Source organism: Tachysurus fulvidraco, chromosome 18, assembly GCF_022655615.1.
Source record: "Tachysurus fulvidraco isolate hzauxx_2018 chromosome 18, HZAU_PFXX_2.0, whole genome shotgun sequence".
NCBI lineage: Eukaryota > Metazoa > Chordata > Actinopteri > Siluriformes > Bagridae > Tachysurus > Tachysurus fulvidraco.
Window position 1 is genome coordinate 5,758,086 of NC_062535.1, and position 12,310 is coordinate 5,770,395.

The 12,310-nt window shown below is 38.3% G+C and overlaps 1 protein-coding gene across 5 annotated transcripts in view; it reads left to right on the top strand.

Moving 5' to 3' along the window:
• dmd (dystrophin) overlaps positions 1-12,310 on the top strand; it is a 147,679-nt gene that overhangs the window by 63,003 nt on the left and 72,366 nt on the right. For 4 of the 5 annotated variants that reach the window (XR_007138528.1, XR_007138527.1, XM_047803689.1 and 1 more), the window contains exon 55: positions 5,024-5,213. Coding sequence is in view for 3 of the 5 variants with exons in the window: in XM_047803689.1 (XP_047659645.1) it covers positions 5,024-5,213 (190 nt within the window). In the remaining 2 variants the exon portion in view is untranslated. The remainder of the gene's footprint in view (positions 1-5,023; positions 5,214-12,310) is intronic. The other variant, XM_047803690.1, reaches the window with a different exon arrangement.

Here is a 12,310-nt window from a genome sequence, read left to right on the forward strand (position 1 = left end):
CATTTTGCAGGCTGACTTGAGGCATGAAACGATTTCTGCAGGCATGCAGGACTATGTATCGCTCTTAGTATTGGTATTTGACCCGTTGTCTGCCTCCACCATGCCTTATACTCACACTACCAGACCTTCGGAACCTGTTCCAGGCTCTGGAAATGACACACATGTCTTTCCAATCCAAACTTCATGCCTCCTTGCAGCATCCTAATGGCCCTGCTGAGGTCCAAATCCTGCAATCTCACTAAACGTGGCATGTTCAGTACTTTCTGACATCAAGTGAAGCTTTCAGAGCCTTAAATGTTGACCAGTTTCAACATGTGGAAAGTCAGGTGGTACCTAATGACAAACAAGAATGTCTGGAGAAATTCAAAAAGAAGGATCACATTGCATTAATGCCAACATTGACTAATAACAGACTTGCATGTTATGCATGACACTTTACTGTCTTTTCAAAATAACTCAACACACAGTAATAATGTCTAAACTGCTTGCCACAAAAGAGTACACTTCTAAGTAAACATGTCCAAATTGAGGCCAATTAGCCATCTGTCATGTGACTCGTTACTGTGTACTGTGACTTACTGAAGCAGAACATGATACCCTCCCTTCGGAGACTGGGCCGCAGGGCAGTATTCCAACATAACAACCCCAAACACACCTCCAAGACAAGAAGACCACTGCCATGCTATAGAAGCTGAGGGTAAAGGTGATGGACTGGCCAAGCATGTCTCCAGACCTAAACCCTATTTGGCATCTATGGGGCATCCTCAAATGGAAGGTGGAGGAGTGCAAGGTCTCTAACATTCTCCAGCTCTATGATGTCATGGAAGTGTGAAAGAGGACTCCAGTGGCAACCTGTGATACTCTGGTGAACTCCATGCCCAAGTTCTGTGGTTTGTCAGTATGCATTTCGGCAAATTCCAGTCTTCCTTTTTTCTGATTTGCTTTCAATAGTGGAGTCCAGTGCACTCGTCTTCCATTGTCCAATTTGGCTCAAAGGGTGACGGAGTTGCGATCTGACACTGATCTACCTTGACCTGGGCTCTTTAGAACCATTTGTATCATCTGTCTCTTCAATTCGTCCTCAATTTTCCTGTTGTGGCCATGTCCAAGGAGGCTGGATACAGTCCTGTGGACTTTAAACTTCTGAATAATATGTGAACATAGTAATAGCAGTCACAAGAACATCAAGCTTCTTAAAGATGGTGTTTTATCATTTACTTTTAACATGCTTGTTTATCATTTTTCTCCTGAGACAACTCTCTCCTTAGCTTTCTGTGGTCCATGTTCAGTGTGGTGCACACCATGATACCAAACAGCACACTTTTCACCCTTTAAGTATGCAGACTGATTACAAGTTTGAAGACACCTTTGACACTAATTAGAGAAACATTGTCTCAGTTCACTGTGTCCCGCTTCAGCTATATATGGTTGAAATGACAATAAAAGATACTTGACTTGACTTGGTGCTCAGGGAAGATGAGTGTGTTTTTTGCTCTGGCACTCTGTGCTTGTAGCACTATTAGCATTCCTAATGCCATTAGCACTGTTAGCTGCAGCTTTAAAGCTAGCGTTGAAAGTGTCTAGCTTGTCTGCCAGAGAATCGTCTGCATTCACCATTCTGGAGGATGATGTTTTGTAGTCCGTTATAGTTCTATGCCCCTGCCCTAGGCTCCTAGAACCACTATGCTGGAGCTGTGACTCTAGTCTCCTTCCGTAGTGCCGCTTTTCTTCTTTCACCAATCTGTGCATGCTTTAGGACACAGTTTTGTAAATGTCCATGTTCCCGGTGGTGAGACCCACCCACATTGTAGGCAGCGGTGAGGATCCCAGAGTATTGCAGAGTTTTATTCACACACATTTTCTAATTGGGAAATGTTCTGATGGTGGTTTTGTGGACTGTGTCATCCACTAATTTCTCAATGAATCCAACAAACTGCTTCCAGAAACATGTTGACATCAACATAGCTCCGTCTGAACATGTCCCAATCTGCGTCATCCAGAGCATAATGCAGAGCGGTCACTGAATTGTCTGTCCAGCACGCGACCTCCCTCTTTACTGGAGCTTTCAGCTTTAGCCTTTATTTGTATGCAGGCGGAATGGTGCAATTTCCCAAACTGGGCACTGTTGAGGTTGGCACTGTTGGCACCTGCCACAATGAGCACAGCCTTTGAGCAGTCATGATGCTGTGTTTGATAAAGAATGAGAGCCTCATGTATCAAACTGGAGTAGTTTTTTGCTTTGAAGTGGAGAATCACTTAACTCTTTTTAAGGTTTACAGTTAACCACTGCGCTGTCAGACTTAACAAGGACATCAGGACATGCGAGAGCTCTAAATATCGGTTGTTAAACTGATCGCTGCCACATTGCTGTGAAGTAGGCTGTTTATGTGGTTGTAGATATTTTGATATAACTTCTGTAGAGTTACATCTGTGAAGTATTTGCACCCTGGTATATGATATTGTGGTTCAAGATGTGCAATAAGGCATTTAGATCCAATGTCTTCTGTGACTGTCATCAGATGGTCATCAATGCTGATGAATTATAATATTATCTTTTTTAGCTTTCTTGCTGTCTGCTGTGTAGGGTTGGGTTTATATTTATTTATTTTATTTTATTTTTGCACAGCTGTAATTGATGGCTGAATGAGAGTTGAACTACTAGTAGGCGTTGGTTGTTTTGCATTTGGCAATTTTTCATATTCCCCATATGTATTGCTGTGGCTCTTTCTTAACCTCCGGACTAGGTTTGTCATATTATGCAATTTGGCTAATGTTCCTCCATGTTATATTTCTTTTAAACATGCACGGCAAATGGCACATTTTTCATTGTTGCTTGAGATGTCATAGTAATTCTAAAATATTTCACATCACATACATCCTTACATTTTACGTCATCAACTTATGATCAGTTCTAAATATTGACCAAATTAAATGACTATTGATCGAGTCATTGAATGTGATAATCGGCCGATACTGATCTGTGGCTGATTGATCACCAAATCTCATTTCGTGCAGGTTTAATGGGCAAATACAGACACACACACACACACACATATATATTGACAGTGGTGGTATGCATCTTGTTTTTTGGTGTTCATTCATCCTCATTTCTATCTCTCTGTCATTAACCTGATACTTGAATCTTTGTAGGATTTATTGCTGTCATATATATATATACACATATATATATATATATATATATATATATATATATATATATATATATATATATATATATATACACTTCTAGAAAAAAAAAACAACTTTTATTTTTTTTCATATTTTTTGCATTTTTTTAAATGTCAGAATTGAGCAAGGGAGAATTTTTATGTATTTTTATTATCACTTTCATCAAAGACAGAAGTATACATACACTAAGTTTATTGTGCCTTTAAACAAAAAAAAAACTCCAGATGATTCCATTCTGAGCTTAAGAAGCTTCTGATAGGTTAATTGATTCCATTTGAGTTAATTGGTGGCACACCTGTGGATGCATATAAAGGCACACCTCAAACACAGAGCCTCTTTCTTTGACATCATTGGAAAATCAAGAGAAATCTACCAAGACATCAGAAAAAGAATTGTTGACCTCCACAAGTGTGGCTCAGCCTTAGGTGCAATTTCTAAGTGCCTGAAGGTTCCACGTTCATCCGTTCAGACAATAATATGCAGGTATAAAAAACATGGGAATGTACAACTATCATACCGCTCAGGAAGGAGACGGAGTCCCAGAGAGGAACGTTTTTTGGTGCGAAATGTGCAAATCAACCCCGGGACAACAGCAAAAGATTTGAAGATGCTGGCTGAAACTGATAAGACAGTGTCATTATCCACAGTAAAACAAATACTGTACCGCCATGAGGTGAAAGGTTACTCTGGGAGGAGAAAGCCATTACTTCAAAACCACCATAAAAAAGCCAGACTACAGTTTGTAACTGCACATGGGGGAAAAAAATCTTAATTTCTGGAGAATCTCAAGACAAATCTTAATGTCCTGTGGTCTGACGAAACAAAAACACTTTACAAAATAGATGATCATGAGAAAAGAAAATTATGTGGATATATTAAAGCAACATCTGAAGACATCTGAGTGTGATTGTCTCTTCTGTCAAGAGGAGTGGGCTAAAATTCCAGCAAACTATTGTAGAAAGCTTGTGGAAGGATACTCAAAACGTTTGGCCCAAGTGGAACAGTTTCGGGGCAATTCCACTAAATACTAAGGAAGTGTATGTATACTTCTGACTTTGATGAAAGTGATAATAAAAATACATAAAAATACATCAATTCTCTCTCACTCGATTCTGACATTTAACATGCAAAAAATGTTAATATTTATTTATTTAAATCAGAAAAAGTTTACTCTGATTTAATGTATGACAGTAAAGAAATAAAATTGTGTTTTTTTTTCTGAAGTGTATGTAAATATCTGGTTTCAACTGTGTGTGTGTGTGTGTGTGTGTGTGTGTGTGTGTGTGTATGTATGTGTATGTGTGTGTATATATATATATATATTTATATTACTGAAATTAGTTATTAATTAAATAATATAGATTAATTCCAATCACATTTTTTTAGTTCATACATAAAGTGAACATACTTTGAAAGATTTTACGTCGTAGTAATGAATTCAGAATAATAAATAAATTTTCCACTGATCTTGAGTGACAGCGATAAGCATAACATTGGGAAGGTGAACAGAGCTTCCAGATGGTGTCTTTCCAATTAATTAGTAATCTTATTTCTACCCATTCAACATTTTTCTACATTAGGTGGGAAATGTACATCTGAGAAAGCCTGGGGGAATGTAAGTTCACTACTGTGAGCATACATGAGGTCTAATAAACTATAAAAAAAATGTTAAGTAATTTGTTTGAAAATTTTAATTATTTTAAAGCACTGCATGAAAGTAGCATGAAGTCAACTTAAATGTGTTTCCTTAACAAGAATTTTGACATTTTCTTTAAATTTGTACACAAATTTAAGGTCCTTTTTTTGTCAAACATTAACGCATCATTACTTTTAGTGCAGAGGATACAGAGGCTGACCTAGAGGCCAGACTGCAGCAAATGGATCACTTTTATGCAGACCTGGAGAGGTTTTTTAACTGGCTAACTGAAGCAGAAACTACAGCAAATGTCTTACAAGATGCTACATACAAGGAATGTCTTCCAGAAGATCCAGCTGCAGTGCACCGCTTAGTAGAGCAATGGCAAGTAAGTATGCAGTTTGTATAGCAGTATTCTGTTGCAGTCTTTTCTAATTTTCAAATTGTTGGTGGAACTTCATAAAAAATGCAACCTGTACATAACACTGCCAGTTTCCCTATCGTACGACACCTACCAACCAGGGAGGGTGAATGTTATCAGGCATTTCCAAGACATATGAGACAACTATTCACTACTGAATAGACAACTATTGTTAATGCTGCATCATGGGAAAGCACAATACTGTATATTTGTAGGGCCGCATGTCAAGACCCTTCCACATACATAAGCTCACAGCATAGCCAGCTGTGCCAGCAAATATTATATTATTGTTATATTATCATTCAACAAATTATAACACATAGCACAAAAAAGAAGTGTACCGTGTAAGACAATTGGATCTCTTGTTTATGAAATAATTATCTCCCAATATTTATTCATTCTTGGAGCCTGGAGTCACCTCCCATTGGGAGGGGGAATTGTGTAGTCTGATAGCACCTGCCAGAAAAGAATACCATCTATATTAAGCCGCTCCCAGTGTTCCGAGTTCCTAGTCTGATCATCTCTTTTTACAGAGCTACTTAGTCAATCCTGACGTTCTACCCCTATTGCTTGATTGATCTGCATGGTCAGTCAGTGACTCCCCCAGCATTAGGGATAGGGATAGATATGGAGTATTTTTATTTTTTAATAAATTTTAAGCTTTAAATGTATGTATGTATGTATTCATTTATTTATTTTTATTATTTTTCTTATTATTATATGTTTTTTTCTTTGCTGTTTTTATACTTCTGTAAAGCTGCTTTGAGACAATGTGTATTGATAAAGTGCTACACAAATAAATTAAATTGAATTTGAATTCCAATAATGCTTACTAAAGCATTGAGAAATCAATAGTGAGAGGTGCTTCTGAAAATTAGAAGAACCCTAGTAGTCTACTACACACATCAAACAACCTCAGCCTCCACTGAAAGAAAATGCCGCTCTGGAATATTCTCTATAGTGGACTGGTGTTGTTTTTGCAATCTGCAGTTCAGATCATACACAGGGTTTCCAACCAGACAGAACCTGTCAGAAATTAGCTGTGCAAAGCAACATGCATTTGAAGGTGGGTGAGATATAAACACTTACTGTACACCTTAAATGTGATTTTAATTTTGCCCCATGCAAGAGCCAGCCACATTTTAGAAACATCAGTAATTGGCAACCCCCTAAGGATATGAAAAGAATTTCAGGTGCAAATTTCTGTGTGCAAATTTCCACTCACACAGTATATTTTATATCAAATTATTCAGCTCCTATAATAATTGAAAACATCTCTGTGGTATATACCATTGGTTTATTCTTTTCTAGAACATTCCTAATTGTTGTAGTGGTGATGCTTAATACTTGTGCAATGGGTTTTGTTCATTTTCTTTTTCAATGGCTTGAAAATGGCTTGATTATTAGATTAGATTAGATTCAACTTTGTCATTGTACAAGGTACATGTACAGAGCCAATTAAATGTAGTTAGCATCTAACCAGAAGTGCATAGATGGCTTATTTACAAGTGGCTGTGTAATAAATAAGGGTATAAGGTTATACAGAAGATGTAGTAATATGTACATATAACTGAATAAGGGTATATATAGTGTGGTTTTTATATAAGTATAAAGCAGTATGACAGATATAGCTATACAAAAGGAATGTCATTATGAATATATACATCTATATATACAAAGACTAGACAGAATAAATATGGATGGACACACAGAAGTGTAATGATTGATGTAATGAGTTTTTGGGTGGTGCAAGGATGCATGATTTTAAAGTGGTGCAAAACACAGAAGAAAAGTGACAGTACAGTGGTGATTGTTAACACCATATCAGCTGTTCAGTGCAGAAACAGCCACGGGAAAGTAGCTGTTTTTTCAGTCTATTTGTTTTGGCTCTGAGACAACGGTAGCGTCTGCCCGATAAGAGAAGTGTAAACAGTCCGTGGTTGGGGTGAGAGGGATCTTTGATGATGCCCCTCGCTTTTTGCAAACAGCGTTTTTTTTTTAAATGTCCTCCAAGGTGGGTAGTTTACTACCGATGATTTGTTGGGCCGTTTTCACCACCCTTTGAAGTGCTTTACGGTCTGAAGCTGTGCAGCTGCTGTACCACACTGAGATGCAGCTTGTGAGGATACTCTCAATGGTACAGCGGTAAAAGTTCTCCAGTATCCTGTAGCACAGACAATACTTTTTAAGTCTCCTCAGAAAATATAGGTGCTGTTGTGCCTTTTTGATCAGGATGGAGGAGTTCAGAGACCAGGTGAGGTCCTCAGAGATGTGTATTCCAAGGAACTTGAAGCTGGGTACCCGCTCAACAGCAGTTCCGTTGATGTAAATTGGAGGATGAGTGTGATTGCCAGCACACTGAACACCACAATGACCTCCTTACTCTTTTTGGTGTTAAGTTTCAGGTTATTGTCCTCACACCATGCTACTAGGTGCTGGATCTCCTCCCTGTAAGCGGTCTCGTCTTTACCTTCAATCAAGCCTACCACTGTGGTGTCGCCTGCGAACTTTATAATGCTGTTTGAGGTATGGACAAGTATGCAGTCATGGGTGAAAAGGGAGTATAGTAGTGGAGACAATACACATAACTGAGGGACCCCAATGCTGATGGTGAGACTGGAGGAGGTGACAGTGTTCAAACGAGCAGACTGTGATCTGTTCGTAAGGAAGTCCAGAGTCCAATTGCAGAGTTGTGTGCTGCTGCCAAGTTGTTCCAGCTTCAGGGTTAGCTTGGAAGGGCTAACTGTAATAAAAGCTGAGCTGAAATCAACAAACAGCATCCTGGCATAGGTGTCAGGTTTATCCAAGTGAGTCAGGGCAGAATGAAGTACAGTGGAAATGGCATCTTCAGTTGATCTATTTGGGCGGTAGGCAAATTGGTAAGGGTCCAGGCTGGGTGGCAGACAGGCTATAAAGTGGGTGAGGACCAGTCTTTCGAAGCACTTAGCCATGACAGGTGTGAGTGCAACATGATAAAAGTCAGCCATTTCTGTTGCAATGGCGTGCTTTGGCACCGGCACGATGGTAGCAGACTTGAAGCAGGTGGGGATGATTGCCTGGGCCAAGGACAGATTAAAGGTGTCCGTGAAGACCTCGGCCAGTTGTTCCGCGCATGCTCTGAGTACACGACCAGGGATGCCATCAGGGCCAGCTGCTTTCCTTGCATTCACCCTTTCGTGGGTGGCGCACACTTCAGAGGTGGAGAGTGTAAGTGGCTGCTCACCTGGTAACGGCTCTGTTTTCATCAAGGGCTCCATGTTCCCCTTTTCAAAGCGAGCATAGAAGAGGTTGAGCTCGTTGGGGAGTGAGGCAGAACTGGTTGACAGTGTTGCGTCAGCCCCATCCAGCCAAACTTTAACAGTCCTGATAGTGGGTTTCACAAGTCTGATGACTGGAGAGTACTTGGGAAGTATGAACAATGAGAGATGGTCTGATTGTTTGAGGTGGGGAAGAGGTGTGACTCTGTAAGCATCGGCCACACTTGTATATACATGATCAGTTTCTTGTCCCCTGGTGAAACAGGACACATTCTGTTGGAATTTTGGCAGAAAAGAACTTAAATTGCATTGATTAAAATCCCCAGCAACAATAACGGCTCCATCAGGATGCACTGTCTGCAGTTTGTTGATAGCAGAACTTAGTTCTTTCATGGCTATGCTAGCCTTAGCATCCGGGGGGACATACACTGCTATCACGACAACACGTGAACTCACGTGGTAAATAAAACGGTCTACATTTAATGATCTGGGGTCTCATTTATAAAACTGTGTGTAGGATCCCTACTAAAAGTTTACGTATACCCAAAAGCCAAAAATGGCGTACAACAAAAAAAATTCCAATTTATAAAACCTGTAAGCAATGCTCCCTTTATAAATCACAGATCACGCGCAGATGTGCGTACGTGAACCAGCCTCAAATCCCGCCCTGTACACGCCCATTTTTTATCAAAAATAGTCAATGCAAATCACTGTGCGGGCACGAGAGTGGACCTCGTTATAATGAGTTTCCTCTGCGCTCTGTGTGTTTTAAAAATGGGGTGAGGAGCCAGCGTCTCAGGGGTAGCCACTGTTGCCTGCAGGTCAGAATTATATTAAAAGCAACATAGTTATAATTATATTAAAAACAAAATTGTTACATTTTCTACTTTTTAATATTGTTAAAATCACCAAGAAGCCAGCCATCATGTACTGCACTTGCATTTAGTCTGTTCCCTACACTGTTATGTGTCAAGATAAAGGAATCATGTGTTGAACCAGGCCAGCATGCCACAATGTTTGTGAGGGTCATGTTGGAGTCACATATGATTTGCACATTAATAGAATGCACATGCTTTCTATTAACAGAAGCAAATTAATTTGCAGATGTTGCCCTTATAGCAACATGAGCGCAGTTAATTGCACCGATTACATTTGGGAAACCAGACATTATATTTCCAGATATGGTGACTTTAAAGATAAATTATTTTGAAAAAAATTCTACAGTAAAAAAAACTGCTTAATTGATAAATGTTATTACGGACATTGTGACTTTGAAGAGGAATATCTTCGTAATTCTACAGTAAAATGGATTTAGCTTTTTTTTCTGGCTTAAAATATTGTCTCTTAAATCTTATTTTTCTCCACTCTTAAGAAGGGTTAAAAAGTAAAAAAAAAAAAAAAGTTTAGCCATTACACTGTATGATTCGCTTTGTTAGGTATTTATTTCATTTTGTGGTACGTTCTTTCCACTTTCAACACTATTCCCGTTAATTATCTACAAGCCTCTACAATACACAGGTGCATCTCAATAAATTAGAATGTCATGGAAAAGTTCATTTATTTCAGTAATACTACTCAAATAGTGAAACTCTTGTATCGTATAAATTCAGTACACACAGACTAAAGTCGTTGAAGTCTTTGGTACTTTTAATTGTGGTGATTTTGGCTCACATTTAACAAAAACCCACCAATCTCAAAAAATTTGAATACCTCATAAGATCAATTAAAAAAAACCTTTTAGTTAATTGTTGGCCTTCTGGAAAGTATGTTCATTTACTGTGTATGTACTCAATACTTGGTTGGGGCTCCTTTTGCTTTAATTACTGCCTCAGCTCAAGTGGCATGGAGGTGATCAGTCTTTGACTTCTGGTATTTTTGGCAGTGTAGGAAGGTGACAAATCCTGCTGGAAAATGAAATCAGCAGGAAATCAGAAGGAAGCTTGAAGAGCTCTAAAATTTCTTGGTACAGTAAACGGGTGCAGTGACTTTGATTTTCAAAAAACACCCAGCTAAGGTGCCTCTGACATTGTCTGTGGTTCAGGAGTGACTGAACTGAGGAAAACAACTGTAGCTAAATTCCTTGACACTGTGTGTGGTGACTCTTGATGCCTTGACCCCAGCCTCAGTCCATTCCTTATGAAGTTCACCCAACTTCTTGAATCTATTTAGCTTGACAAGCCTCTCGAGGCTGCGGTTCTCTCGGGTTGGTTGTGCATCTTCCACTCAACTTTCTGTTAACATGCTTGGATACAGCACTCTGAACAGACAGCTTCTTTGGCAATGAATGTTTGTGGCTTTCCCTCCTTGTGAAGGGTGTCAGTGATTATCTTTTGGACAATTGTCAGATCAGCAGTCTCCCCCATAATTGTGTAGCCTAGTGAACCAAATTGAGATCATTTTGATGGCTCAGGAAACCTTTTCAGGTGTTTTGAGTTGATTGTCATGTCACCATATTGTACTTTTTTGATTAAATTTATGGGTTTTTGTTAAATGTGAGCCAAAATCATCTCAATTGTGAGAATCAAAGACTTGATTTTGTGGGTACTGGATTTTATATTATTTTCACTATTTGAGTTGAATTACTGAAATAAATTAACTTTTCCACGACATTCTAATTTATTGAGATGCACTTACAAGTTCCACTAGTTTAACTGTTCTTTCAGAAAGAGTGGCTGGTTAACTGCAGTTAGTTTTCTGCCTTGTAGAAACTACATATATTTGCCAGAACGCCATATTTTAATCCACAGTATTGACAATATATTTTTACACATTCATACACACATGAATAGACTTTCTACTGCCACAGACTGCTGTACTACCTGTATATCTTGAGTGGCAGGTGTCTCGTCCAATCAGTGGTAAGAATTCCAATCAGAAATTATACTTAACTTTTCCAGTTTGTCTGAATTGTCATTGTGTTTTCTGTATTTTGTTTTGCTTTTCCTGGCCATTGTACAAAACCAGGGGTCAAGTAGAATTTCAGAGCTAAGAAATGCCTATTCATGTTTTTAGCTGTTTTACTGATAGCTATATGTAGATATGTTAAAGAAATCTTGCTGTTCCAATACTAGTGTAAAGATCATATACAAGACAGGGCTGAATGTTAAAATGAGTTAAAAAGATCTCCCCTTAGGTTCAGTATGAGTTTAATGTACACTAAATAGTCGTAAATGTCACTTATAGAAAACTGCAATGTTATCTGTTTAGAGAAAACTAATTTGCCCAGGATACATTGGCACAGATTGGTCAAGATTTTCACACCTTAAAATAATCAATTCCACACATTTGTATATACATTTTTTATTTACTTAAATGGAACTTGTTTTATTTTCATACCCCTTGTGAACAGAACACACACATGCAGAATTGTTTACATTTATCTTCTATTTTATACAGTTAATCAGTGTTTTTTTTATTATTTATCCATCTATTATTTGGATTTACAGTTATTCATATGTGTGTCAAGTTTCAGTTTACCTCTCCAAAGAGCTTACTCGTCTACAGTATATTCTTCTTAATCAATATTGCAAATTATGCCATTTATTTAATTATTTTTTATAAATAAAATGGAACAGGATGATGATTTAAGATGGAGTAACAGTAGCATGCAGTGGCCTCTCTGGATCCAATATGGGTCACAGACACACTTTATGTAATAAAAGCTTCTTGACTTAAATTGAAACTTCCAATAAAGGCACACAATTTTTAGATATAAAAAAGTACATGCAAATTAATGTAACTAGTATCTCAGTAAATCTGGGCTTTAATATTCATATAAAACTCTGTAAGTATTAAGTCCTTGATAAA